Raw genomic sequence first — 27,157 nt, 5'->3', positions numbered from 1 at the left:
TCTGCTTGATTAAACAGAAGATGATGCTCTGATCTGGAATGTTTTGCCTTTATCTTAAGTGTTGAATTTCTTGATTATTCTTTCTTCTCTCTTCTTCCTCTGTCCAAAGCAGAAATATCAAAATCCTATTGATGCTATGCTGAAGGGGGAGAGGAGGGAGAGAAGACAATTGTAACTGATGAAAGGAATCATAACCAGGAGTTTAGGAAGTCTTGGTTCGAATTCCCATTGAGAAAAAGCTTGGTTAAGTCATTATAAATAAACAAACTTCTAATGACTCTGTATGAAATAATTAATATCTTTCCTTCTCATCAGAATGATTTAGAAAAATAACATCTATGAGAGGAAGGCACATGCACTTGTTATTCAGTCATTTTTAATCATGTTTGACTTCTTGTCACTCCATTTGGTGTTTTTTTGGGGGCAAAGATACATCAGTAGTTTGCCATTTCCTTCTCCAGCTTATTGTACAAATGAGGAAACTGAGGTAAACAGAGTTCAATGACTTGGACTGGTAACTAGTAAGTGTATGAGGACAGATATGAATTCAGGTTTTCCTAGCTCCAGGCCTGACACACTATCCCTATAGCAACTAGCTTCCTTATAGTCACAGGCATAGAACAGTGCTAATAGCAAAGTCAAGGAGGCATGAGTTCATTTCCAAACTTTTACACAAATTAGTTGTATAATTATGGATAATTCACTTAATCTCTTCATGGTCCCAAACAACTCATCTATTTTGGGGAGGCAGCTTTTGGTGGCCTGAAATCACTGGTCAAAATCAGAAGTTTTGTATGTTTCATTTGGGAGAAAGCATTTCTGGTAAAGTAACCTCATTTGACCTAATCTTGAGCTTTTTTTACATGTGAAAAATGATCATATTAGCATATGTGCATAAATTATTTTATTTACTTGTTTCATTTATTTAATTTAGGCAACTCCACGAATACGTATTCTGTCTGGTGGGCGATACTTACAGATCAACAATGCAGACCTAGGGGATACAGCCAGCTATACCTGTGTTGCAAGTAATATTGCAGGAAAGACTACAAGGGAATTTGTTCTGACTGTACATGGTGAGAAAAAAGCATTCACTTTACACATATTTACAGTGTAGCCAAATATTTCCAAAATAATTAAAAGCTGAGATTTGTTTTAACATTTTAGATGCTAAATATTGAATAACATTTTATGCTAAATGACATTTCATAAGCTAAAACACTAAAGCTAATTGCTTTGAAACCCAATATTACTTAGTTTCTATATAATGGCCATATTTCAAGCAAATTAAATGTAATTAAAATCATAAGTAGGAGGGTGTTTTGTCTAAGCTGTAAGCTAATCCAAAAGGATTCTATATAGAACACTGCTCTTAGGAACAGCCCTAGAATTGAATATCTGGTATTATTCAGAACAAAGTATTTTAAGACAACATGCACCTAATCCTTCATTCATCAGTCCAACCTATTTTTCATCTCACCTATGTTGATTATGGCCTAGAGATTGATATTTTTTAGTTAGAGGTAATCATCTCTAGTACATAAAATCTAAATACTAAGTTTTGCCAATTTTCAGGGAAAATATTTCAGATTTTCTCCCTCAAATATCACTCAGATGTGTAACCTGTACAATTATGAATATTGGTGAATGACCAACTACTGTCACTAATGCCAGCATTCAAATTCAGGTTTTCTGTTCCTGGATGAACTCAGTGTGTAATAAAGTGAATTGCACTGAGGACTACTAAGATTAATCACAGATGTGTGTTTCTTTAAAAATCCCACTTTCTGTTCTTCATTTAAAGAAAACTTGTGCCAGTGTCAACATTTTCAAACTATTCTTTTGGCCAAGCAGGAACATGAAATATCATTTTTAATTTGTATCAGACCAAATATGATTTTTATTGAAACTTTTTGCAAGGACTAGATTTCTCACATGATATCAGAGTTTTAAAGTTTCTTCTTTGTATTGGATACAAAGTACCTTGAGTCATGTCATCTTTAACTTTAACTTTAACTAAAACTGATTGTAGTTCTGTTAATACAAATCAGTTGAAGGCAAATCTACATATTTAACTCAAAGTTTGACTTGTTTTACCCTTTTCAAGATCATAAGTGAAGATGTGTTTCTAGTATTAACTGAATGTTCTATATACAGTTTCTCCAACCATAAAAGGTGGCCCTCAGAGTGTTGTTGTTCATTTGAATAAATCAGCTATATTGGAATGCATAGTTGAAGGTGTACCAACCCCAAGAATTACCTGGAGAAAAGATGGAGCTATTCTAACTGGTAATAATGCCAGGTAATATTGAAAGTAATATTTAATTTTAAATAACCTAGTCTTTTTCTTGAGAGAAATGACATATGCTGTGAAACTAAAAGTATGAATTCTTGTACCTTTGGTGCATTATTGTAAGCCTACTATATGTTTGAAACAACCATCGTTTCCCTTACTCTAAAATATTAATGGTGGAATTATATTAGAGAACTATGGATAAGAGTATGAAAATATTTAAGATATATAACATATATATATATATTTACAATAAATTTCATGTTTAAGATTCTCAAATACAGGCTCTGTATTTGCTCTGAGATTTGATAATCTGTCTGCTTAATTCTATTAAATTATTAGAAACCTAGAAAAAGGGTCATGGCTAAGAGAAATTTGACTAAACAAACTTTTTTTAAAATAAGGGAAATTATGTGAGACAAATTGAGAAAAGTTGGTGCTTATTCTCCTCAGCATGTTATGAACATGACTAGCTTTGTTTGTGACTTTTATTTTAGATATTCTGTCTCAGAGAATGGATTCCTTCATATTCACTCAGCACATGTCAGTGACACTGGCAGATATTTGTGCATGGCCACCAATGCTGCAGGAACAGAACGCAAGAGAATTGATTTACAAGTCCATGGTAAATAAGTGTGTCTATAAACATCCAGAAATTGGAAATAGAGATGGAAAACTTCTAGGATATAAGTTAGCTGTTGATATTGTGTACTGATAGTTTTCATGAAGACCCTGACATTTTGGATTATTTAAGTCCATTACATTTTATAATAATCAAGAATTTCTGCTGTAGGTTAAAACAATGAGCCATGTATATAGAGAACCTTATTACATAACTAGCTAGAAATATAAGAAAAGCTACAAATGAAGTATTTGAATATTTCAGATTTAAAGTTTGAAAACAGGACAAAATATATTCTATTTGTTTCTTATTTTGTGACACATTTTTAGTCCCTCCATCTGTTGCTCCTGGACCTACCAATATTACTGTTACTGTAAATGTTCAAACCACTCTGGCATGTGAAGCTTCTGGAATCCCAAGACCATCAGTAAGTTGGAAGAAGAATGGACAATTTCTTAATGTGGATCAAAATCAAAATTCCTACAGGTGAGAAGTAGTTCATCTTAAATCTCATTTTCTCACTTGACAGTGGGGGAGAGGAAATAAAGAAAAAGAAAAGAGAATTTAAATTTTCATCAGTGACAACAGAAGAGAAAGTACCTAACTTAAGGAAAATCAACTGATAAACAAATTGTAGAAATTTGTTTCTTATCCTACACACATACACACATGCACGCACACACACACACACACACACACACACACACACACACACACACCATGTATTTCTGCCAAATCCTCCCCAAACTGTCCAATCTTCTATTTGTCAAATCTAATGGTTTTTTCCCTTAAATCTCATTCTTCGTATCTTCTGTGATATTTTAAAATCCTCTCCTTCTGTACACTCTTTTTCACAACTCTTCTACCTTTTGGTTCTCCTCCTTATCTGACCTCTTATTTTCAGCCTTCTTACCTTACCAGGTCTTAGAACCTTATCCACTGTGTGTGTACCCAAGACTTTCTTGGATGCTCTCTTTTTTCTTTAATGTTTTTCAAGTATCATTCTTTGTGCATAACCCAAAACCTATATATAATGGTATGTAAATTATTTGTAAAAGCAGTAATATTGGTGTGGTCTCATTTTATGACTGCAGTTTGTCGTGCATGTGTGCTTCCAGTAAACTGAATCTGAAAGTCCAACATAGACCAGTTGAAACCTGACTGAGCTGATTTCACCACCTTTAGCTATTTTACCACCTTTAGACAGTTCTCTGTCACCTGAGGACTAGATTTCATGCTAAATTATGTATGGCATGCTCTCTTTGCATTTCATTGATTACTTTTGCTATATTATAATTCTGTGATTTTTAAGAATAGAAATTATTCCAAGCAAATATGCAAAAATTATAATTTCACTTATGAATGCTAAGAGCATACTTTAATAATGAATGGATGCCCAGAATCAGGAATATCTGAATTGAAATACAACCTTGGATATTCATAATTTATGTGATAATAGACAAGTTATACAGCTGAGCAAGGAAAATTATGAACTTGGGTCTTCTTTACTTCAAGTCCACTGCCTTATCAACATCATGTTGTTTTTCACACATTAAAATTCCATCTCCCATAGTAGGGCCTTTCTACTGGTTGTCTTCTACATCTGGAATACTTGGTCTTCATCTTCCACTCTCTGGAATGCTTTCTTTCCTTTCAGACTCAGCTCAGTTATCTACCTTGAGAGGCCTTTTATGCATACTCCACTCCCACCTACTACTGCCTTACCCATAAAAGTTATTTTTTATTTGATTTGTTTAGATTTCTCCCCACCAATATGGATCACAACTCCTTTGTGAATAAGTAAATGGTTTTAAATATTTTTTCTTGTCACACTATCTTTCATGTCAATGAAAGATTCACCTTTTGGGCAAAATGGTCACAAGCCTATGCAAATTTAGCTTTTCTGGTTCTTAAAGAACAGTATTTTATAATCTGTCAATGGGGCCATATTCAAAGCTTTGCATGTTTTACAATTTAGTAGGACTTACCAGAAATTATATTATACAAGTGTGATATTCAAGAATGCAGACTTATCTTCATGTTACCAAGAAGTACCAAAATGGGATTTAGTGCTTCATGCTAAAAAGCAATCTCTTTATAACTTCCTACCCTCCCTTGTCTTTATTATCTTCTCTTACAAAATGAAGGAATAAGAAAGTATTTATTAAGCACGTGCTTATGTCCAAGGTATTGTGTTAAGTGCTGGAAATATAGTTCTGTGAATACAAATGTCTAGAGAGAAAGAAAATTATATCCAAAAAAAATTAAAACAAAATATCAATTGTTACATATTAAACATCAATTTCCAAACTGTTATGTTCAAATTAGTCATAAAAGGAAGAAATTTGTTGAACCAAACTCTCGTGTGAGACTAAAAATAATTGTTTTTATAACTTTTTATTCCATTCTAGTTTATATGCCTCTGAATATGTAAATCTTGAAGAAAATCAAAAGTTTGAATTATTAGATCTACTGATTAACATAAATTAAAAATTTTAATATATTCGAAACAAACTTCAAGACTACTGTATCAGATTTATGCCTTTATGTAGAGGCATTAGGATTAACAAAGCACTTTTCATGTCTATTCATTTAATCCTTAGAATAGCTCTGTAAGAAGGGTGATGTCATTCACTCCCTTTTATAAATGAGGAAACTGAGGCTGAGAGAAGTTAGGTGACTTGCCTCAGATCATATAGCAATGGCTAAGGTAAAATTTGAACTCAAAATCTTCTTGACTCCAGATCTGATACTGACTCCTCTGCTACTTGATCACCTTGAAGAGAGCCTGTATTTTCTCTCATAAATGTTGTTATTGTGGCAGAACATAAAGCCAACAGTACATACAGTGTCCTATGAATTTTATACATTCACAAAGATGTCTCAAATCAAAATTTAAGTTAATTATATCAGTGTTTTATCCCAAGGCATCAGCTAAAATGACTTAATATTCTCCTGTGATTTATTAAAGAACCAATGCCAATTCCAAAGCAAACATTAATAAGCATATCCAGTCTCTTTAAATATGTACATGCACACATATTGCTGATGCTTTTTGCCTTTCTACTAATTACTATTAATACAGTACCTGGCACATAGTAGGTATAATGCAAGCACACCTTCTCCTGTCACATTGAATTTTTTCTTTCCTAAAAAAAAATTAAGAAAGAAAAAAAAAATACCTGATACAGAAATTGTCTCTCTGATAAAGTATGCCTTAATTTCCATTTCTCTGGAAGGTAAGAAAGGAAGTAAATTTCATTATCAATATTTTCTCTGAGATTCTCAAAAGGTTTTTTCTTCAATTATTCACATCTCAATTTCTTTGAGTGATCTATTCAGATACACTATTTTACCCTTTGTGCATATTGTTCTCTTGATTTTGTATGAAAGTGGACTTTATTTTAATTATTTTAATATTAATCTATCTTAAAAGTTTCCATTATTAGTCTTTTCCATTGCCCCATCCCAACTGAACTAATCATGCAACAAACATAGTCCAACATCCAAAAATACATGTCTCATTCTAGATTTTAAATCCATCATCTCTCTAGCAGGAAAGAGATGGTTATAATTCATCGTCAGTTTATTTGACTCATGGATTATGATTGCATTAATCAGTTTTAAATTCTTTGAAAGTTGTTTTCTTCTATTGTTATTATGCAGATTATTCCCCTAATTCTACTCATTTTACTCTGCATTAGATCTTAGAAGTCTTTCTTGTGCACTCTCAAGCAATTCATTTGCCTTCCTACTATCACAGTAATATTCAATTACATTCATAGAAATTATTTGTTTAATCATTTCCTGAAAGGTGGTTGTTTCCTTAGTATCCATTTGGGACTAATACAAAAAGAACTGTTATAAGTATTTTTGTGGATATTCATTCTATTCTTTCAGGACTCTACATAAAACCATATAGTAATTATCTTTAGGAATCATGAAAATTTTCCCTAAAAAGGACATTTTACACAATATTTTATACTATTTGTTGTACTTAAAGAGTCATAAAATCACAACATCATTCTTTGCAATCACTATGAGCTCTCTAAACCAAAAAGTAAATAGGATGAGGTGAAAACATCTAGACTTCAGGTACAAAAGTCCATTTTTTCATTGTGTCTAGCGTAACAATTTGGATTTGGGGTATTTCTAGGATAGTTGATTATTTTACTCAATAATCAAATAATCTTAGAGGAACTGTGTGTTTTAATCAATGCCTTATGAAATAAAAACTCTTTATGAAATGACTGAGCAATTCATTATGTCCTGTGTAACTCAGATTTTTGAAACCTCTCTCCTAGGTTGTTGTCTTCAGGATCTCTAATAATCATTTCACCTACTGTAGATGACACTGCAATATATGAATGCACTGTGTCAAATGATGCTGGAGAGGATCAGAGAGCCATGAGACTCACTGTACAAGGTATGGTTTTATCAGAGCAAACATGCAGATTTACTTTGTTATAACTGCTATTACATCACCGGCCTCTGTGGCTTTCTCAGTTCTGTAGTCAAGTAGCATTCCACAAAAACTACAGTATTGGATAAAGTGGAACACACAAGTTCCCTAGGAAAGGACTCCATATTTGACAAGATCCCTTGGAAAAACTCTGAAGCAGTGTGGCAGACCAATACCTTATTGCATATTCCATAATACATTCTAAATGGATACATGAACTTAATAGTCAAATTATATCATATTAGAACAGGAGCTAATCACATATCTCTCATGTCTAAAGGTAGGACTTGTCTTCTTAGCCCGGCAAGAATAAGAGGCACTTACAAAAGTTGAAATAGATCATTTTGATTGTGTCAAACTGAAAACCTTGTGCACAGACAAAATTAATGCACAGTTGAATGGGGAAAAAATCTTTGTATCAATTATTTGCCATTAGGGTTTGTTATCCAAGTCATATAACCAATTAATAACATATTTGATACAATCAGAAATTTCCCATTAGATAATTTATAAAAGAATATGAACAAATATTACAGTCAAATAGCATTTACTGTAAAGAAAAAAAGGAAAATTTGCATATTAATAATGTTTTGGAAATTTGAAAAATACTTACAATTTCTTTTTTTCTTCTTTTTTAGTTCCACCTTCCATAGCAGATGAGACTACTGATCTCTTAGTAACTAAATTGTCTCCTGTAGTGATTACCTGTGCTGCTTCAGGTGTACCATTGCCCTCAATTCACTGGTCAAAGAATGGAATAAGACTGCTTCCCAGAGGAGATGGCTACAGAATTCTTTCTTCAGGTATACTATTATATGAAAATACAATTTCCACTAGGTATTGAAATACTGAAATGTCAGTCTATAGGATCTGTAGTTTAAGTGAATTGTGATTTCTCTAACCAGAAATTATCTTTGTTATAGCATCTATTTTAATCCAGTAATATGTACTTGTATTTTGTTTTTAAATTATAGTCATTTCTATACATTTCTTATGCAACTAGGTAATAAGGTCCTTAACTCTGCTGATTCCCACCCAAGTATCCTGAATGATATATAATAATAATAATGTTAGAGATTAAAAGGACCTCATATGCCTAAAGAAGAATCCATTTTACAACATAACCCCAAAATAGCAAGAACTTTTTCTTAAAATAGGGACAGGGAATCTGCAACCACTCAAAGAAGCCCATTTTACCTTTGGATTAGCCTCTAAGGTTTTTCTTCTCCAGAGCAATCCCAATTCTTTCAACTTATCTTTGTATGAGATCAATTTCATGATGCCAATTCTGTTCACAATGCCCTTCTTCAGTTTTGACATTTGAGATAGAATACAGTACTCCAGCTGTGGTCAGATTAGGTCTGAATATAATAGAATTATATTCTTTGTCTTCAACTCTAGGCAGCAAGCCCAAGACCAGACTCATTTTCCTACTTGTCATGGCCTCAGCTGGATTAAGGTTCTCTGAGAAAGAGGGAGAATTGAGCATTTTGTAGGCAGCAAGGAATGAACAAGAAGATAGGGAAAGTTTAAAAATGAGAGAAAGATCAGTATGGTAAGATATCCAAGGAATCAGAAGGGAATGGAGGTCAAATGGACAAATAAACATGTGAAGGGATTTTGAATTATGGAGTTAGGTGATGAGGAAGCTCAAGCTAGCTAAATGACCATTTGTTTATGAGAGATGGTAGAACTGAGGTGGTGGGAGAGCACCAATCAATCAGTAAGCATTAATTAAATGCATGGCATTGTATTAAGTGTTGTAAGTGCACTAACTAAATAATAATCCTGATCCCAAGGAACTTTCATTCTTTTTAGGGAGAAAGTGTATTCATACAGAAAAGAAAACAGCTGGGTTAAGAAATAGTGGAGAGAACATTAGGCATTAGAGTATTCAGAAAGATCTGCATTTAAATCCTGCCCCAAACATTCTACCCATGTAAGTTAAGCTATGTCACTTTAATCCATGTCACCATTTTACATATGAGGACACTAAATTTTGGTTGTATTACACATGCACCTAAATGGCAAAGTGAATAAAGGTCTTAGAGCAGGAAAATCTGAGTCTGAATAACATTTACTCTACACTTACTAGCTCAATAAGCCTAAGCAAGTCACTTAAATTTTCTCAGCTGTGGTTTCCTCTTCTATAAAATAGGATAATATACCTTCCAATGTGATTATTAAATCAAATCAGAAAACAAATAAAAGTGCTTTGCAAAACTCAAAGTATTACATAGATGATAGCTATTATTTTAAGACTGCAGTATATACAAAATAAACACAGGGTAGTGTTGGGAAGGAAGGCATTATCAATTGAAAAGGATAAAAAAAAAAAACTTCATATAGGAGATATTGCTTGAATGACATCCTGAAGGAAGTGAGGGAATTCTCTGAGACAGAAATAAGAAAAGGCCATGTAAAGGTTTTGAGCTATCAGGCATGTGTGGTGTTCCCTCTAAAAGAATTAAGGCTCGAACAATCTCCAACCCAAGCAAAGACTTTTTAATAAGGTTTATGTGCTCCGTGAGTGGACCAAATTCTTTGAAAAAATCAGGAGTTCAGCAAAGGAAAGCAAGGGTTTTGTTAGAGAGTAAATAGTGTTGACTACATCACAAAATTTATAAAATTTTAGGTTACAGGAGGAATTTGCTAACATGGGAAGGTCCTAAAGCCCAAGTGGAACTATGCATGTGGTTACCCAGAATGTATAGAGAAAAGTGCACTTAGTTGGGTAGTAATATATGGTAATGATTGCTGCCCTTGGGTGAACCTATGCTAGTTAAGCTAAGAAAGGAGAATTATGCACACCATGTCAGGGAGAAAGATTTATTAAGAGTTGCAGGTCAATGTCTTGTTCTGTATCCTGTTAATGTTATTTTCTTATTGGCTGATTTCCACATTATATTTTGTGGAAACCATCATGTAGTAACCTGGTTATATGGTTAAAGAATATGCTGGTCTGCTCATTGTTTTAATGAGACTCATGATTAATGATTTCTGTGGGCCTTGGGGCTGGGAGCAGGTCATCAATCAGAATCTCATCAAAGGCACGTAGAGTACCATTTGAGGAACTGAGAGACCAGTTTAGCTGAACATAAGAGTTTAAGAAGTAAAATAATATTTAATGAAGTTGAAAAGATGGGTTAGTATCAAGTAGGGGGAAATTTTTAATAACCAGTTGTATCTGAGGAATGGGGAATGAACAGAATTTGAGTAGGCGTGCAGGGATGACATGGTAAGAACTATATTTTAGGAAAATCACTTTGCAATTATATGGAGAATGGATTGGAATGAGGTGAAAACAGAGGACAGGGAGAGATCAATTAGGAAGCCATTGTAAGAGTCCAAGTAAGAGGTGGATTAAGATGGTAGAGGAGTAAAGTTATCTGTTGCAAGAAATATTATGGACACTGAAATAGCACAATTTGGCTATTGATTGAATATGTGTTGTGAGGGAAAGGGAGGAGTTGAAATGGTGCTAAGGTTATATAATATAGCCTCCAGGATAGTAGTAACCTTTATAAAAATAAGAAAGTTCATAGAGGGAAGAGTATACAGAAAAGATGGGAGTTCTGTTTTTGGCATTTTTAAAATTAAGCTTTCTTTGCATGATTAATGGGAAGGAATAAATGAAGGAAAGGATAGTAATAATGCATGTACTCTCTCACAGGATATTTGAGAGGAAAATATTTCATGAACTTTAAGGTCCTCAATAAGTGTGAATTATTATAATTATTTATTAAGTACAAAGTAAATGTTCAATGGAATGGATAAAACTTGTATATCAATATTTATGGACTGAATGAAATTTGCATATCCATATTAATCAAGAACAGATATAAGGGGGGCATTTAAAATTGTTTTCCTCTATGTGAAGATTTCCTTTACAAAGGAGTGTCAAAGAGATGAGCCAGAATAGAAAGTGACACAGTAGGACCCCTCTGAGATACATTTGTTTCTAAATAGATAAACATTCTTCTAAGTAGAAGGATTGGACATATTACTAGCTTGGGTGCCCAACAAAATTTTGGAATGTAAATGAGGTAAAATTTGGACAGTACTGCTAAAAAAAAGTTGTTATAGTGCATCATCCAGCACTATGTCAATATACATCATGTCATTGTGTCTGTTCTCTCCCCAGGGGCAATTGAAATAACAGCTGCTAAATTAGACCATGCTGGAAGGTATACCTGTGTGGCTAGGAATGCAGCTGGCTCTGCACATCGGCATGTAAACCTTCATGTTCAAGGTAAGGAAGGTCATTTATGCAATAAATGTCCTCTTATTTTTAAAAATTCTAATCATTCTTGAAACAGTATTATTGTCCAGTATAGTAAATCTAGATTAATATTTATGGTTAGAAAAGCATGTCGAATATTTAAAAACTGATTTTAAAAGATAGAAAATGATAAATTACAGAATAGCTCCTGAATTTTATTAATATCAATATACAGTGGAAAGAATACTGAATTTGGAGTCAAGGAATCTGGTGATCTACAAAACCTCTCTGGGCCTTAATTTCTCTTTTGTTAAAGAAAAGTTCACCTAAATAGCTTCCAAAGCCCATTCAGCTTTAAATCTATGGTCCTCTGATCATTTCCTTTCTTGACTTTATGAAATCTGGTCCTACTTATCTTTTGTTGCTATTTTTTGAGTAGAAGCTCATTATCCTGGCAGGTCACTAAGCATGCAATGTGGTCTTTGTCTTTCTCTATAACTGCTCAATTGCTAATTCTCTAGGATTGTGAAGTAAGGCATGCCTAATTCCATGTCTATAATAGATGTTTATTTCAAAGACTTAAGTATTCCAAACTTTGCATTATTTGGTTTTTCTTAGAGCCTCCAATCATTCAGTCCCAGCCAAGCAGTCTAGATGTCATTCTGAACAACCCAATTTTACTGCCATGTGAAGCAACAGGGACGCCCAGTCCCATTATTACTTGGCAAAAAGAAGGCATTAATATCATCACCTCAGGTATCAGTTCCTACATGATACATATCCAGTCATTCTTTTACAATTAAGAAATTCTTCTGATTTTTTTTAATTAAAAAGGATTCTAAATCTTTGTTCTCCAAAAATTTGATGTAGGAGAAAGTTATACAGTTCTTCCTAATGGTGGTTTACAAATCACCAAGGCTGTTATTAATGATGCTGGTACTTATATGTGTGTGGCTCAGAATCCAGCTGGCACAGCCCTAGGCAAGATCAAGTTAAAAGTCCAAGGTATGTTGGATTATTTTTGCATTATTTAGATTTTATTATATTGTATCAAACACAATTAAAATTATGTCATTCTTTCCCTCAAGAAATTCAAAAGATAGGATGAAACATTTTCTCTTTTTTCTTACATCATTTTAAAAAGTAGGGAAGAAGCAGGTGATATCCCCATTATTCGTGTTAGAAACTGGAAAAAATCACATCACCTTTGGAATATATTTGATTCTCAACAGTTAGTGCAAGGTAATCATTGTGTCTATCTCCATTAAAGTACAGGGTATATACTGATGTATTTTTGCAGTTTTAGGGTAGAAAACATTTTAAATTATTTTAAAAAAGAAGTTTCCTTTCAAAATTTTCTTGGACAGTTATCTGACCTGTCATTCTGACTTTTGAATGAAATTGAACATTTTCAAGTAAAACCATTTATAAAGCACCAGAGCATGCAGGCAATTCAGACAATTCAGTGAAGTACCTTTTTAAAAGCCAAACTATTGTTGCATTTCAGACAAAATAATCATTTGATTGACTAGATTTAATTAAGATACTTAAGAATTTTTATAACTTTGTTTTCCCCCCTTCCCTTTTTATTGTGGGAATCTAGAAGAAAGCTAAAGCTTTATGTTAATTTCTTAGTTTTATAGATAGGTGACTTTAAAATGAAGTTTTTTTGCATCATATAGGAATAGGCTTACTTCAAAGAGAGTTTCATATTGAAATCAACTTTTTAAGGTACAAAGGAAAGGTAGAAATGGATCCTGAACTATTTAATTTATATTTTCTTATTGTCTCATCATAATGTATTTTTGCTGATTGATTGATTTTAGTATAATTCTTCTAATGAATATCCCAGTAATTGTAAGTCACATTTGTCTAGTGTTTATAAGTTCAATTTTCTTGAATAATTCTTTTGGTTTCTTATTACTCTTGAGTAATTATTCATGAAGGTAAAATTAAAATTATTAATGAAGGTAAAATAAATAATAACTAGGTTTTATGGAAAAGGAAATAAAATATGAGCATTTTTCTCATTTCAATTAATATACTTATTCATCTTTTCAAGTTTTGTAGGTAGTTGAAACAAATTTGCCATCAATGATGCAAAGATAGCCAAAACTGATTCTGCATCTGAGACATATTCTATATACATATATGTTCAAACACTGTAATTACAAAACACAAGTTAGAATGTATGATTTAAAGTTTCTAACTTTATTTCATACATAGGGAGTTGACTGTGAGTATTCAGCTTTCTCTACTATTACAATATTATAAAATACTTTTAGGAAAGTTGAAATTTCCACAGAAAACATAAGCCATTTTTAGCTTAGTCCACTAATCATAAACCCTCAGAAGGTTCTTTCCATTCATTCATTTTTTAAATAATGAAAAATGCTTAATGCAATATAGTAAAAGAGATTATACTAAGCATTATGGGGATAATAAAGATGTCCTTACTTTTCAGAAGCTTATAATTAAACTAGGAAAAATTAGACATGTACAAAATTAACTATAATAAAGGGAAACAGTGCTTCAGTGGTTTTGGTGTTACCAACAATAAGTGGTATAGAAATTGAGATAGGGGAGGATTACTTCTGGCTGGGGTAATTAGGGAAGGTGTTTCATCATGAATTTGATTCATGGGTGATGAATTCATCATGGATGATGAATTGGGTAGAATTTGATTTTATTCTTGAAGGATAGGTAGATGAAAATCAAAGACAGAAGGGAAAAGAATAGGACAATGCAGGATAGGACATTAAGAAAAAGTAGTTTGAAGAAATGAACACTTTTCTTTTATTCAAATCTACAAGGAGTTTATTTTTTTGTATCCTGTGTAGATGGAAGGGAAAATTGAAACGATACAGATGTTCAAGTTAACATTTTCATCAGGATACCAAATGAAATTTGCAAATCACCAGTGGTATATGCACATATGCTATTCCCTGATTAATACATAATAGATTGTATTTTCATAATCTTTTCTTTTAAAAGCTTAGTAAACCAATTTTGATGTTGGAACAAAACAAGGGTCATATATATATATATATATATATATATATATATATATATATATATAGGACTTTAAAGTTTGAAAAAAAAAAAAACAACTTTACACAGCATCTCATTTGATTTGCTTAAATAAATGTGCAAATAAACAAAATGCAAAATATATCTAAGTTTAACTCTGTAAGTATCTTTTAGTTCCTCCAGTCATTCATTCCCATCCAAAGGAATATATTGTTTCTGTGGATAAACCTGTCACTCTGATGTGTGAGGCTGAAGGCTCCCCACCTCCTGACATCACTTGGCATAAAGATGGACATGAAGTGACAGAATCAGTTCGTCAGCGAATCCTCAGCTCTGGGGCTTTGCATATCGCATTTGCTCAGCCTGAGGACACAGGGCAGTATACATGCATGGCAGCAAATGTGGCAGGATCACGTAGCTCAAGCACCAGTCTCACTGTCCATGGTAAGTTGTACTTAGATGAAATTGTCTTAGGCTAATTCATTTTCATAGCACAAGAGAGGGAAAAAAATTAATATTAAAATGTAGAAGACAAATTATTGAGTGTAAACATGAAAGGAATGGGGTGGGAATTTTTGCATATCAAGATATTCTTCATACTTACCAAGTATTTCTAAGTTTGTGGGGAAAAGAATTTAGCTCTAGAGTTCTCAGATTTTTTTTTAGTTTGCCTGCTGCTTGGTTTTCAGTAAATCTTCCCTACATGTATAAAAGGAAATAAATTCTAGAGTTGACCATGGATGTCAATATAATAATGTTAATAGAATAACATAATAGTTTACCAAATAGTTCTTATACAACCTTGGCAAGTTTCTTATGCACACTGGGAGAATTTATACTCCAGGTTGGTATCTCTACTGGGTTTTATGGAAAAGGAAATAAAATCTCTAACTGGTCGTTAAAATGGATGTGATACTATCAGTAACTTTAGAAATTGTTTTTATAACTTGTCTTTGGAGGAGCAGCTAGATGGAGTACTGGGTAGATCACTGGGTTTAGAGTCTAAAATTCAAGTGTTCGAATCATCCTTAGATACTCACTAAAGGGGAAAAAAAAAAGATTTGGTCTATTAACGTTTTGGGGAAGCTAGGTGGTGCAGTGGATAGAGCATCAACCCTGAAGTTAGGAGAACCTCTGTTCAAATCTGGCCTCAGACACTTAACACTTCCTAGCTATATGACTCTGGGCAAGTCAATTAACTCCAATTGCCTCAGGGGAAAAAAGTTTAGATAATTACTAGTAGTGTGACTCCAGGCAAGTGAGTTATTCATTCTCAGTTATTCATTGGGAAAAAAAAAAAAAAAAAAAAGGTAAACCATTCCAGTTTCCCCTCCAAAAAAACCCCACCAAATTCCAAGGTTTTTGAGAAAGTACAAAAGGTTATTCACATTATAATCTAAATCCTTTAGAAATAATATCAGTTTTCAGGTTGCACATATATTACTTTGATGTTGTAAGAAGTAAATCTGCCTTCTTCAGTACTTTTTAAGATATTTAAATCCAAGTTTAAATAAGGCACAATGAGTAAATGACTTTATATTATGGTTCACAAACAAATGAAGCCAATTTTAAAATTCTTCTAGTTATGTAAATATAAAAGTTGAATTTCATTGTCTTTATCTGGTTTCATTTGGATGTGGTGCAATAATGCAATGAAATATACTTGCATTTTTAAATGTTATTTTTCCTTAGCATTTTTATGAAATTTAATATGTATTAGGTTACTGCTTCATCATGACTTTTATCCATTATCCTAGCAGTAATTCTATGATATAGATCCTGTATTAATAGTTTATACTAAATTATTTTTAGTGCATTAAGGAGATAGAACAAGGGAAAAATCAGGAAACCATTCAATTGATAGAATTATTTATTCCATTTTAAATCTGTGGGCATATAATTAAAATTAAAAATTTAAATACAGACAAAAACCAATTTATGAATGTGTTAACTTTCTTCCATGCAATGAACACAAGCATATTTTTAGGTTTTTGGATGTTGAGCTAAGGAAAAAGCTCATAAATGTAGTGCTTTATAATATAATTCTCAATCTAACCCTCCTATTTTAGCAATGAAGAAGTCAAGACCCAGAGGGTTAAGGGACTTGCCCAATGTTATCCAGATGTTAACTAGCAAAAATCCAAGTTCTCTGATCCTCTCAACAGCCAGTATTCTTTCCACTATCCAATGCTATTAATATGTACACCGGTGTGAAGAATACTTATACCAATGGAATAAAAAATCCATCAAAACATTAAAATACTGTAGTACCAAAAGAATCCATGTTTTAACCCATATGGACACTTCTACCAACTTAGATTACAAACCTCTCTACAATTTGGCAGTTGATCTTTAACAATTACTGTGGTTGAAAATTGTACTGCAGCCAATCTGGCAATAAGTCTCACTAAATCTTCATGAAAGTGAGGTATAGTCCACTGCCAATTGAGTATGACCTGCCAGAGCTTGTGTTCTGCTGGCAAAGTCTTCAGGAACCCAGAGTCATCTGCATACAACAAAGACTCATTTAAGGAAGAATTTTGTAGAGGATTTGGTATGTACACAATAGAAAATGAAAATCAGGGTTCTCACAATGACAGGAGTTTGAGCCTTTCAAAAGCATATTTTGTAAAGGTATAATAAAAATTCTAACTCTTTTCAAGTAAGATGGCACAAAAATGAGATATAGAGGTTTTTAACCTTAGAATAGAAATGTTATTATAAAACCAAATTTAAGCATATTTAGGTTATTAGTAACAGAAAAGTGGCTTCATGACTTATTTTTGTTTCCATCTGGAATACCTACTGTTTCTGTCTTTGCATATAGCCAAAAAAAAAAAGATGCAAATTATTTAATGATGTTTTGAGAAGCACCAGCTAAAGTATCCAAAATTTTATTCTTTTTATTATGTTTATGGTATGAATTCAGAGATCAAACTGAAATTCCCAAATGAACTTTTAAAAAAATTTCTTTATAGTGCCACCTAGAATCCGTACCACAGAGGTACAATACACAGTCAATGAAAATTCACAAGCTATTCTACCATGTGTGGCTGATGGAATTCCTACACCAGCAATAAACTGGAAGAAAGACAACATTCTTTTAACTGACTTACTGGGAAAATACACAGCCGAGCCATATGGAGAACTCATTTTGGAAAATGCTGTTGTAAGTTTAAAAAACCTGAACAGATTGTCAAAAGTGGCTTCATACTTTTACTCACCCTGGAAATGTGATTTTAGCCATAAAAATACTGACCTATATGCCCAAAAACATATATAAAACTGTTTTTGTGGGGAATTCTATGAGCCAGGGATTACATGGAAAATTAGGAGGCTTTAGGAATAACCTGGGTAGGACAGGTATAATTTTTTTAGTACTTAGAGTACCACATATACTTAGTATACCACAAATCTTTTAAGGTTATTTGTAGTCTTTTCCAAAACCAAGAGCTTAATGAGTTTTGTAAGTTAGAATATTTAATTGCGTCAATATCTGTCAAGTTAAACTGAACCAAACTGAATTGAAATTCAAAGTATAAGTAAAACAGCATAGGAAATAGACCCTACTTGCCTATAAACATAGCTCTCTTCTAGCCTAAAAATTCCAGTTTTATTAACTTTACTTCCTGCCAAATGTTTGTCATTTAAGTACTACATTTATTATTACCAGCAATAACAAATATTTATAGAATGCTTAATATTTACTGGGTATAAGATATAATATATTATATAATTATATTATATATACATATATATATATAGAGAGAGAGAGAGAGAGAGAGAGAAAGAGACAGACAGACAGACACAGACAGACCAAGATAAATCATATTAGTACATCTTTTAAATGCCAAATAAAGATAGAAAAGAATTTGACTTCAACAAATAGCTACTGAGCTATTTTATGCCAACTTCTGTCCCTGGAATACAAAGACAAAAATGAAATTGTCCCGGCCTTCAAGGAATTTACATTCTACTGAAAGGAAGCACCTTATATATATGGGAAAAGAAATACAAAGTACATATAAAATAAATGCAATGTTATTTGTGGGAGAGAGGAAAATGATAATTAGGTGAATTAGTAAAGACTAATTTTAGAAACTATTTGAATAGAGCCTTGAAGGGAATTTGGGATACTAAAAGGCAGAAGTAAGAACAAAGATCTTCAGAGGACTGGGAGAAAATCTGTGAAAAGATTTGTGACCTTGGCAAGTAAGTCATTTAACATCTGAGTCTCAATTTCCTCGTCTGTAAAATGAGGGGGTGGTACTAGGTGGACTTTAAGCTGTCATCCAACTCTAAATCCATGTTCCTATGATCCCACGGAAGTGGAGATGAGAACATCTGTGAATACAAAAGAAGCCAGTTTGTCTAGAATGTAGAATGCAGCATGAGAAGCCTAGAAATATATATAAGAGCCAGATTATAAATTTTAAATGCCAAGCAAAGGAGAATATATTTTGTCCTAGATGCAACAGGAATCTACTGAAGTTTCCTAAAGCAGGATAGTGAATTGGGCAGCTATGTGAAGGATAGGTTCAAGAGAACAGAGGCTGGACTGAAAGAAAAAATAGTAGGCTATAGCAATAATCCAATATAAAGATGAGAAAGGTCTGAAATAGGATAATATCCATGTGAGTGAAGAGGAGATAGATGCAAGAGATGTTCTCAAAGTAGAATTAAAAAAAACAAACAAACTGATCACTGACTGGAAATAGGAAAGAAAAAGGAAGAATGAAAAGTCAAGATCACTCCTAAATTGTAAACCTGGGTGACTTAAGGGGAGGGTAGTGCCTTCCACTGAAATAAGAGAATCTGAAGGAAGCTTGGATTCAGGGGAAAAGATGAGTTCTGTTTTAGAGTTTGAGTTTGAGATGCCCTTAGGATATATAAGAACATTTCAAAGGCATTTAGGGTTGTCATACTGAAGTTTAATAGAGAGATGAACTAACTATGCAGATGGGGATTTCATCTGGCTAAAAATTTTAACTGAACCCACAGGAAGTCAAGATCAACAAAAAAGGGGATAAAACTGTAGGGAGTCACTCATACATAAAAGGTAAGGCCTGGATGATCATCCAGCAAATAATACTGATAGAAATCTTTTGAAGAGAATCCAGGAGGGAGGGATAAACGTGTCAAATTCTTCAGAAAATTAAAAAAGGATGAGGACTGGTAAAAGTCCAATAAAGTTTGGATATGGTTGTAGTAAATATAATTAGATTCTTTTTTCTTTTAGTGTTTCACTTTCAGAAAATCTGTTGTTCTTTAAGGCCTCAGTTTTCACTCAGAAAGCTGATTCACAGGATAATATAATAAATTTAATTAGCCCACTATAGCTATGTATGCCCTTTAAAAAAATATCTATTGTTTGAGAAAGGCCCATATTTCAATTTCATTTTTTCTTCTGTTACTCAGTGGGATGCATCTGATATCTTTTGTAGTCTTTCTCAGTCACATTAAAGTCTTTTGGCTTTAAGTTACCATCTTAGAATTTTAATACGAGAAAAAAATGGAAAAACTTTTAGAGAGCTTATTCTAAAATCTGTCTCTAGTCAGTAGTATATCCCAGCACTGCAATTAGTCATATTTGCTTTCCTACAATAATGTCCCCTTTTCCTTACAGCTCCAGGATTCAACCTTCTAAAAATCTGATATACTGACTGCCAACAGTCTCAGAATACTCATATTTCCCAGTCTTTTTTAAAGATAGTGTAAAAAATCATTTTTAGGTATTTGTTATAGCTAGGAAAATTTTATAATACAGAATTATTGTAAGAATTATTTCTATAGTTGTATATGATATGTTCTAGTCTGTATTTTTCTTAATCATTTTTTTCACTAGGTAGTAATTTTCAGGGGCTAAAAAGATGATCGTCAATAAACTTACAGAAATTTAAGCAGCTTTATAATTGGTATACAATGCCGCAGTTACTTGAAAGCATTTTTTTTCTTTAAGCCTGAGGATTCTGGCAGTTATACCTGTGTTGCTAATAATGCAGCAGGTGAGGACACACACACCATCACCCTGACTGTGTATGTTCTGCCTACATTTACGGAACTTCCTGGAGATATATCTTTAAATAAAGGAGATGAGCTGAGGTTGAGCTGCAGAGCCACTGGCCTTCCACTGCCCAAGTTGACATGGACTTTTAACAACAATATTATCCCAGGTAATTGACATATTTCTGAAAACAAAAAAAAAAAAAAACTGTAATTCTCATCTCATCACTCAAAGGTACTAACTCAACCTTCTCCTCCATTCCTTTTTCCACCCTAATTTAGGAATATATAAGCAAGAACCAGAATACATGTTTGCACAAAATTCAGTGTAAAGATTTTACTGAGTTAGTAAGGTATAATGGATAGAGAACTAGCATCACATCCTAAAATTCACTTCTGATTCATTAATGCAGCCCCAGAGAAGTGAGGTTAAGTGTCCCCAGAAAATTCTTTGAGGCTTACATTTTCAGAGCAAGTACCAATCAACATTGGGAAATAAATTCTTCACCAAAATTGCCCAGTGCAGAAAACAAAACAAAACAAAAATGAGCAGTGCCTCAGAAACAATAAAGGGCATGTTTTCATTAAAGAACTATGTAAAACTTCCACTCTGTTTCTTTATCAACATTTTAGCTTTTGATGACACATGAACAACAAAATTTTATATTTAGAACTTTTAAGTTTTTGATGATATATGAACACTATTTAATATTTGGAGCTTTCTTTTTCTTGTTGTGACAATTATATTGCATTTCCATATCACAAAAATAATTCCATCTGAAAAAAAAATTGGAATACTGTTTTGTCACTGACATTTAAGGCTCAATCTTTTTTGATGTCAGAGTATGTTTGAAAAAAAAATAACTCTGGAGAATCAATCCTCTCATTGAGGATGTCATAGATAATATCCATGGTTTAGTTAGAAATTAGGCTAGATGATTTCTGTAAGGCTTTTAAAGGCTTTTACAAATCTATCTTTCTAACTTCATTATACATTATTTCCTTTCCTGAATGCTGTAGTTCAGCCAAACTACCTTTTTATCTATTCCCCATACACAAGCATTTTCTCTCCCATTTCCATATTTTTGCTTTGGTCATTCTCCCTGTGGTACACTCCTTCTTTAGTTCCACCTCACAGAAATGAGGTGAAGCTACATTTCTTCAAGATATATCTACATGAAATCTTTCTTTATCTTGACTTTATACTGACCTATCTCCTAATTGCCTTCTATTAATACTTAGCACTTATTTTATATTTTTCTATATACATTTTTATGTAGTCTATTTTTCCCTCAAAATATAATTTAAATTCCTTAAAAATCAATTATTTCAGTTTTTGTTTTTGTATCTCCTATGCCTCGAGTGGTGTTCATGGTATATGAAAGATGCTGATTGATCAAATCAATCAGTAAGCATTTGTAAAGAACTGAGGGTATTTTCTTCTGACCCAATCCAAAACATGTAATTACTCCACAAATATTTATGTCATCATTTGAGAGTGCAGAGTAAATATAGTCCCAGATATTATAAAATAAATAAATCACCATAAAACTGGCAGATGCTTAACCTTTCTCTTTTCAAATCTGCCAAATTCTTTTAATTAAAATGGGAGTTTGTCATGCTTCTGAATTTTGAAATAAAGATAAAATGGGAAATTCCATGAGTCATTAGACATAAAAGTGCCTGTTATGTGACAGACAATAAGCTAAGTGCTAGGGATACAAAAAGAAGCAAAAGGTTATTCTTACCCTCAAGGAGCTCACAATCTAATCAAAGAGAGAATAACAAACAAATATGTACAAATAAGATATCTACAGGATAAATAGGGAATAATTAAAAGAAGGAAGACGTTAACATTAAGAAGGGTTAAGAAATGCTTCTTGAAGAATATGGGATTTGGGATTTGAGACTTGAAGGGAGCCAGAAAGGCCAGGAAGCAAAGATGAGGAAAAAAGAACATTATAAGCATCATAGGCATTTAGAGAAAATAATGTGAACCAAATGATGAGTGATGATGGAACAGCAAGGAAGTCAGTGTCATTGGTTCAGAGAGTATATGGCTGGAAGTAAGGTGTAAAAAGACTAGAAAGATAAAAAGGATCTAAGTTATGAAGATCTTTGCACACTAATTAGAATATTATATGCTAGATCCTGGAGGTGACAAGGAGCCATTGGAGTTTATGAATAGGAGAGTATGTTTAGGAAAATCCTGTTAGAGGCTAAATGAAGGATAGATCAGTTGGAAAGGCTTGAGGAAGTCCCCCGAGTATAAGGTCATTTTCTATGACCAACTCTTCTATCTTACTTCCACCATATATGAGACTAGATGAGTCCTATTAAATCCTCCTGAATTAAGTTATTATTCCATTCACCACAGTAATTCTTCCAAATCTTTTTTTCCATTCTCAAGCTTCCTATAGTATCCACTCTCTTAGCTGAATTTAATTCAACTCATACATACATCATCAGAAAAACTAAAGCTCTCTCTCCTCCCTTTATCTTCATCTCAAATGTCTTCTGCCATTATCTCTTCCTTCATCCATCTTACATGAGATATCCCTTCTTGCCAAAGTGAATCCCTTTACATGTACAAGTGATCCCATCCCATCCTTATCTTCAAAGATCTATACTTACTAGTTGCTTCCCTGCTGGCTAAAAACATGTATCTACACTATCCTCAGAAAAAAGTCACTTGATCCATTCATCCTCAGTAGCTATGGTTCCATATACCTCTTCCCTTTTATGGCCAAACTTCTTGAAAAGCTTATTTAGAAAGGCTCCACTTCCTTTCTTCTCATTCTAGCTTCCAACCTCATCATTCAATGCAATTCTCTCTCCAAAGTTATTAGCATTTTCTTTATGCCAAAGCTAATGATCTTTTCTCAACCCTCATCATTCTTGACTTCCCTGCAGCTTTTGACATTGTTGATTATCATATTCTTCTTGATTCTCTCTGGGTTTTTCTGATATTACTCTCTTCTGATTTTCTTCTTACCTGACTCCTCCATCTCATTCTTATTTACTATTTCCTCTTCAAAGTCATGCTCACTAAACATGGGCATTTTTCAGGGCTCTCATCTTGAACCCTTTTCTCACTATATACTACTTTACTTGATATCACCAATCCCCAGTGATTCAATTATCATCTTTATGCTGATAATATTTATCCATTCTCTATAAATCTCCACGCTCCCATCTCTGGTGGTATCTACCTGACAGTGGCTGCTAGAGATCCAACCCAGACCTGCAGAATGGATCTCCTCATGTGAGGAGATTAAGAGGCAGTCGCAGTTCTCTGACCTCTCTGAGAGGCTATTGCATCATCTGACATCTCTTCTCTTCCCTCTGCCTCCAATTTATCTCATTCCCAGTCCGCAACACCTGTGTCTGCAGCTCCTTCAGATGTTATGATCCACAGTTGTGGAGGCTCTTGGAAAATTGACCTGTCCCTTAACACATCTCCAACCAGCTTTTATATGCATCTTGTAATGGGTATCTTGCAGATCTCTTAAATTCATCTTTTCTCTCAAATCCTCCCCCCTTCCAAACTTTCCTGTTACTATTGAAAATTTCCCAGGCTTGCAACCTAGGTGCCATCCTTAACTCCTCCATCTTTCTTACCATCTCATTCCCCATATCCATATCTTCCAAAGGCCTATCAATTTTACCTTCATAATATCTCTGATTTATTCCTCCCTTTTTCCCTTTAGCACTGTCATCACTGATGCATGTCATTATCATCTCACGTCTATGGTATTACAATTTTTCAGGAGTTTTGCTGCAATTATTGTTTGGTCTCCTTGCCATAACTCTCTCTCCATCCCAGCCATCTTTTAATCATCTTTAATCATCTTAAATCAGTTTAATCAGTTTAAAGTGATCTTCCTAGTTCATCATTATCATCACTCTCACTCAATAAACTCCAGGGGCTCCCTATTACCTCCAAGATCAAATGCAAAAAATCCCCTGTTAAGCATTCACATCCCATTATAACCTAGTCCTACAGCCCCCCACCTTTACAATCTTGAAGACCTTACACACATACACATATCTGCATACATGCACATACTTCTTGATCCAGGATACGTGCCTCTTTGCTGATCCTCCGACAAGACATTCCATCTCTAGACTCCAGGCTTTTCCTTACCTAGAATGCTCTGCCTTCTCATCTTGGCACCCTGATTTCTTCTAAGAGCCAGCTAAAATAAGTTTACCTCTTATAGGAAGTCTTTCCCTATTTCCTTTAATGCTAACATTTTCCCTCATTTTATTATCTCTTGTTTATTCTTTCTCTCTCTCTCCACATGTATGTATGTATACATACACACACACACACACACACACACACATATATATATATATATATATATATATATATATATATATTGGATTTTTTGTACATTGTTGTTTGCATGTTAATTCCCTGATTTGATTATGAACTCCTTGAAAGCCAGGATTTTTTTTTAACCTTTCTTTGTATTTGCAACACTTAGCACAATGCCTTAGTATAATAGATGCTTAATAAATGTTTATTGAATGATATAAAGTGAAGTAAGTAGAACCAGATGAACGATTTATTCAATGATTCAAATACCTTTGAAATATTTAAGAACTCTGGTCAAAGCAAATATTAACCACATTCCTAGAGAATCTATGATTCAAGCATGATATTCATCCCTAATGAAGGCACAATGGACTCAAAATGAAAGAGACATACAGTTTGTGAAAAGAGTTGCTATGCAGATTTGTTTTACTTGATTATGCTTATTTGTAACAAAGGTATTTTTCCCCCTCTATTTTTAAAATGAGGAACAGAATGAGATTGTAAGATCAGTAACAGTGATATACACACAAAAAAAATATATATAGCTCTAAACTGAAGGGGAGAAAGTGGAAATTCAGAAGGAAAAAAGTTTTGAAAATAACATCTTGAATATATATTTTAAAGCACATTCCTTTGAAATTCTATCTGAAAAATATCCTTTTTGGGGTATTTAAATTCATGATAAACAAAGAAAATAGATAGGAACTTGACCTGAGATTTCATTAATATAATTCCTGAATAAGGAAATCCCCTTCCCCCATTTCAGGTTTTTACTTTTCCTGCAACTTAGAGGCTTGGGAAATTGTGTATGGCATTACTTGCCCATGCCCATACAGCCACTATTAGTCAGAGCTAAGACTGGAATCTGGTCTTCCTGACTTCCAAGCCAGATCTCTAAATGATGATGAAATAGTGGTCTTTAGTCAACTTTTAGGAAAATTCCAAGCACAAAAAGTATACTGGAAATGCAAAATAATTTTCTAAATGGTGTTAGTTTTAATTCTAGAACTTTCTTCCTCTTGCTTTTGCTGGTTTGTTTTTTTTTTTTTCATTTCTCTAGGGGGAAAATTCTTATAAAAATATTAAAAAGCAAAGAGAAGAAATCTGTGAAAATCTTCACAGAAACTTTCTCATTGTCTTATTATTGCTGTATAAATGAGACAATGAGGTGGCCCAGTAGGTAGAATATTGGAACTGGAATAAAGAAAACCCTAAATCAAGTCTAGTCTCAGCTACAACAATTTATATGACCCTGGAAGAGTGATTTCACCTCTTTCTGTCTTGGATTCTTCATCTATAAATAGGGATAATAATAGTACCCACCTCCCAGAGTTGTAAGGATCAAATGAGATAAAATTTGTATTATGCTTTCAAGGAAGCATATTATTATTATATATCTAATATTATCATATTATGTCTATTATTACATATCTAACCCTAGATCTATAATATATTTAGCTTTCATAAATAATTGCTTAAGACTTTATTTGTAATATTTGTAAAGACAGTTGTTCAATTTCTTAATTTTTCTCTTCAGCACAGTTTGACAGTGTAAATGGACACAGTGAACTAATTATTGAAAGAGTATCAAAAGAAGACTCTGGCACTTATGTATGTACAGCAGAAAACAAAGTTGGTTTTGTCAAGGCTATTGGATTTGTATATGTGAAAGGTAGGTGTAAGTACTATATAGGTACTATGTATTACCTTTAAAAGAAGCATTCACATTATATAGCAATGTTCTCCTCTTATGGCTTATGATGGTGCTGGGTTCTCTAGAAACGTACCAGCAGAGCTCAAGGTCTAGCAAATCATAACAAGCTGAAAAGGCTAAGAATACAACTGACATGAAACTAAGAAGTAGTTTGCTGGTAATTGTTAAACATTGTAGAGAAATCAGCTTTAAATAAACAGTAATTTTATACATGCATACACACATACAGTGCATATATATGTTTATGTGGATGGGTGGATGTTTGTAAGATAGGTCTGAATTTGTCTTATCCCTTTTTAGCTTGCAAATTAAACCTAGACAGAAGACTGATTCATTTTCTTTCTTCACATTGAAACTATATTTTTCTATATGTTAAAATACACAGGTAGAATCATTTATTGAAAATATTCTTCAAGAGAAAAAGAAAATTTGTAATGTTATAACTTGCATACATAATGTAGTAAATCTTTACTTTCTACTTGCCTTA

At 33.1% G+C, this 27,157-nt stretch overlaps 1 protein-coding gene across 1 annotated transcript in view; it reads left to right on the top strand.

Moving 5' to 3' along the window:
• The window catches only part of HMCN1 (hemicentin 1), a 503,334-nt gene that overhangs the window by 419,345 nt on the left and 56,832 nt on the right, over positions 1-27,157 (top strand). The window contains exons 72-84 of the mRNA XM_051998776.1: positions 935-1,076; positions 2,158-2,302; positions 2,791-2,918; positions 3,245-3,401; positions 7,220-7,341; positions 8,016-8,180; positions 11,522-11,629; positions 12,218-12,355; positions 12,470-12,604; positions 14,804-15,073; positions 17,608-17,798; positions 20,589-20,802; positions 26,494-26,628. Coding sequence (XP_051854736.1) covers positions 935-1,076; positions 2,158-2,302; positions 2,791-2,918; positions 3,245-3,401; positions 7,220-7,341; positions 8,016-8,180; positions 11,522-11,629; positions 12,218-12,355; positions 12,470-12,604; positions 14,804-15,073; positions 17,608-17,798; positions 20,589-20,802; positions 26,494-26,628 — 2,050 coding nt within the window. The remainder of the gene's footprint in view (positions 1-934; positions 1,077-2,157; positions 2,303-2,790; positions 2,919-3,244; positions 3,402-7,219; positions 7,342-8,015; positions 8,181-11,521; positions 11,630-12,217; positions 12,356-12,469; positions 12,605-14,803; positions 15,074-17,607; positions 17,799-20,588; positions 20,803-26,493; positions 26,629-27,157) is intronic.

This window comes from Antechinus flavipes, chromosome 4 (assembly GCF_016432865.1).
Source record: "Antechinus flavipes isolate AdamAnt ecotype Samford, QLD, Australia chromosome 4, AdamAnt_v2, whole genome shotgun sequence".
Classification (NCBI taxonomy): Eukaryota; Metazoa; Chordata; class Mammalia; order Dasyuromorphia; family Dasyuridae; genus Antechinus; species Antechinus flavipes.
This window is presented reverse-complemented; position numbering and strand designations above follow the sequence as displayed.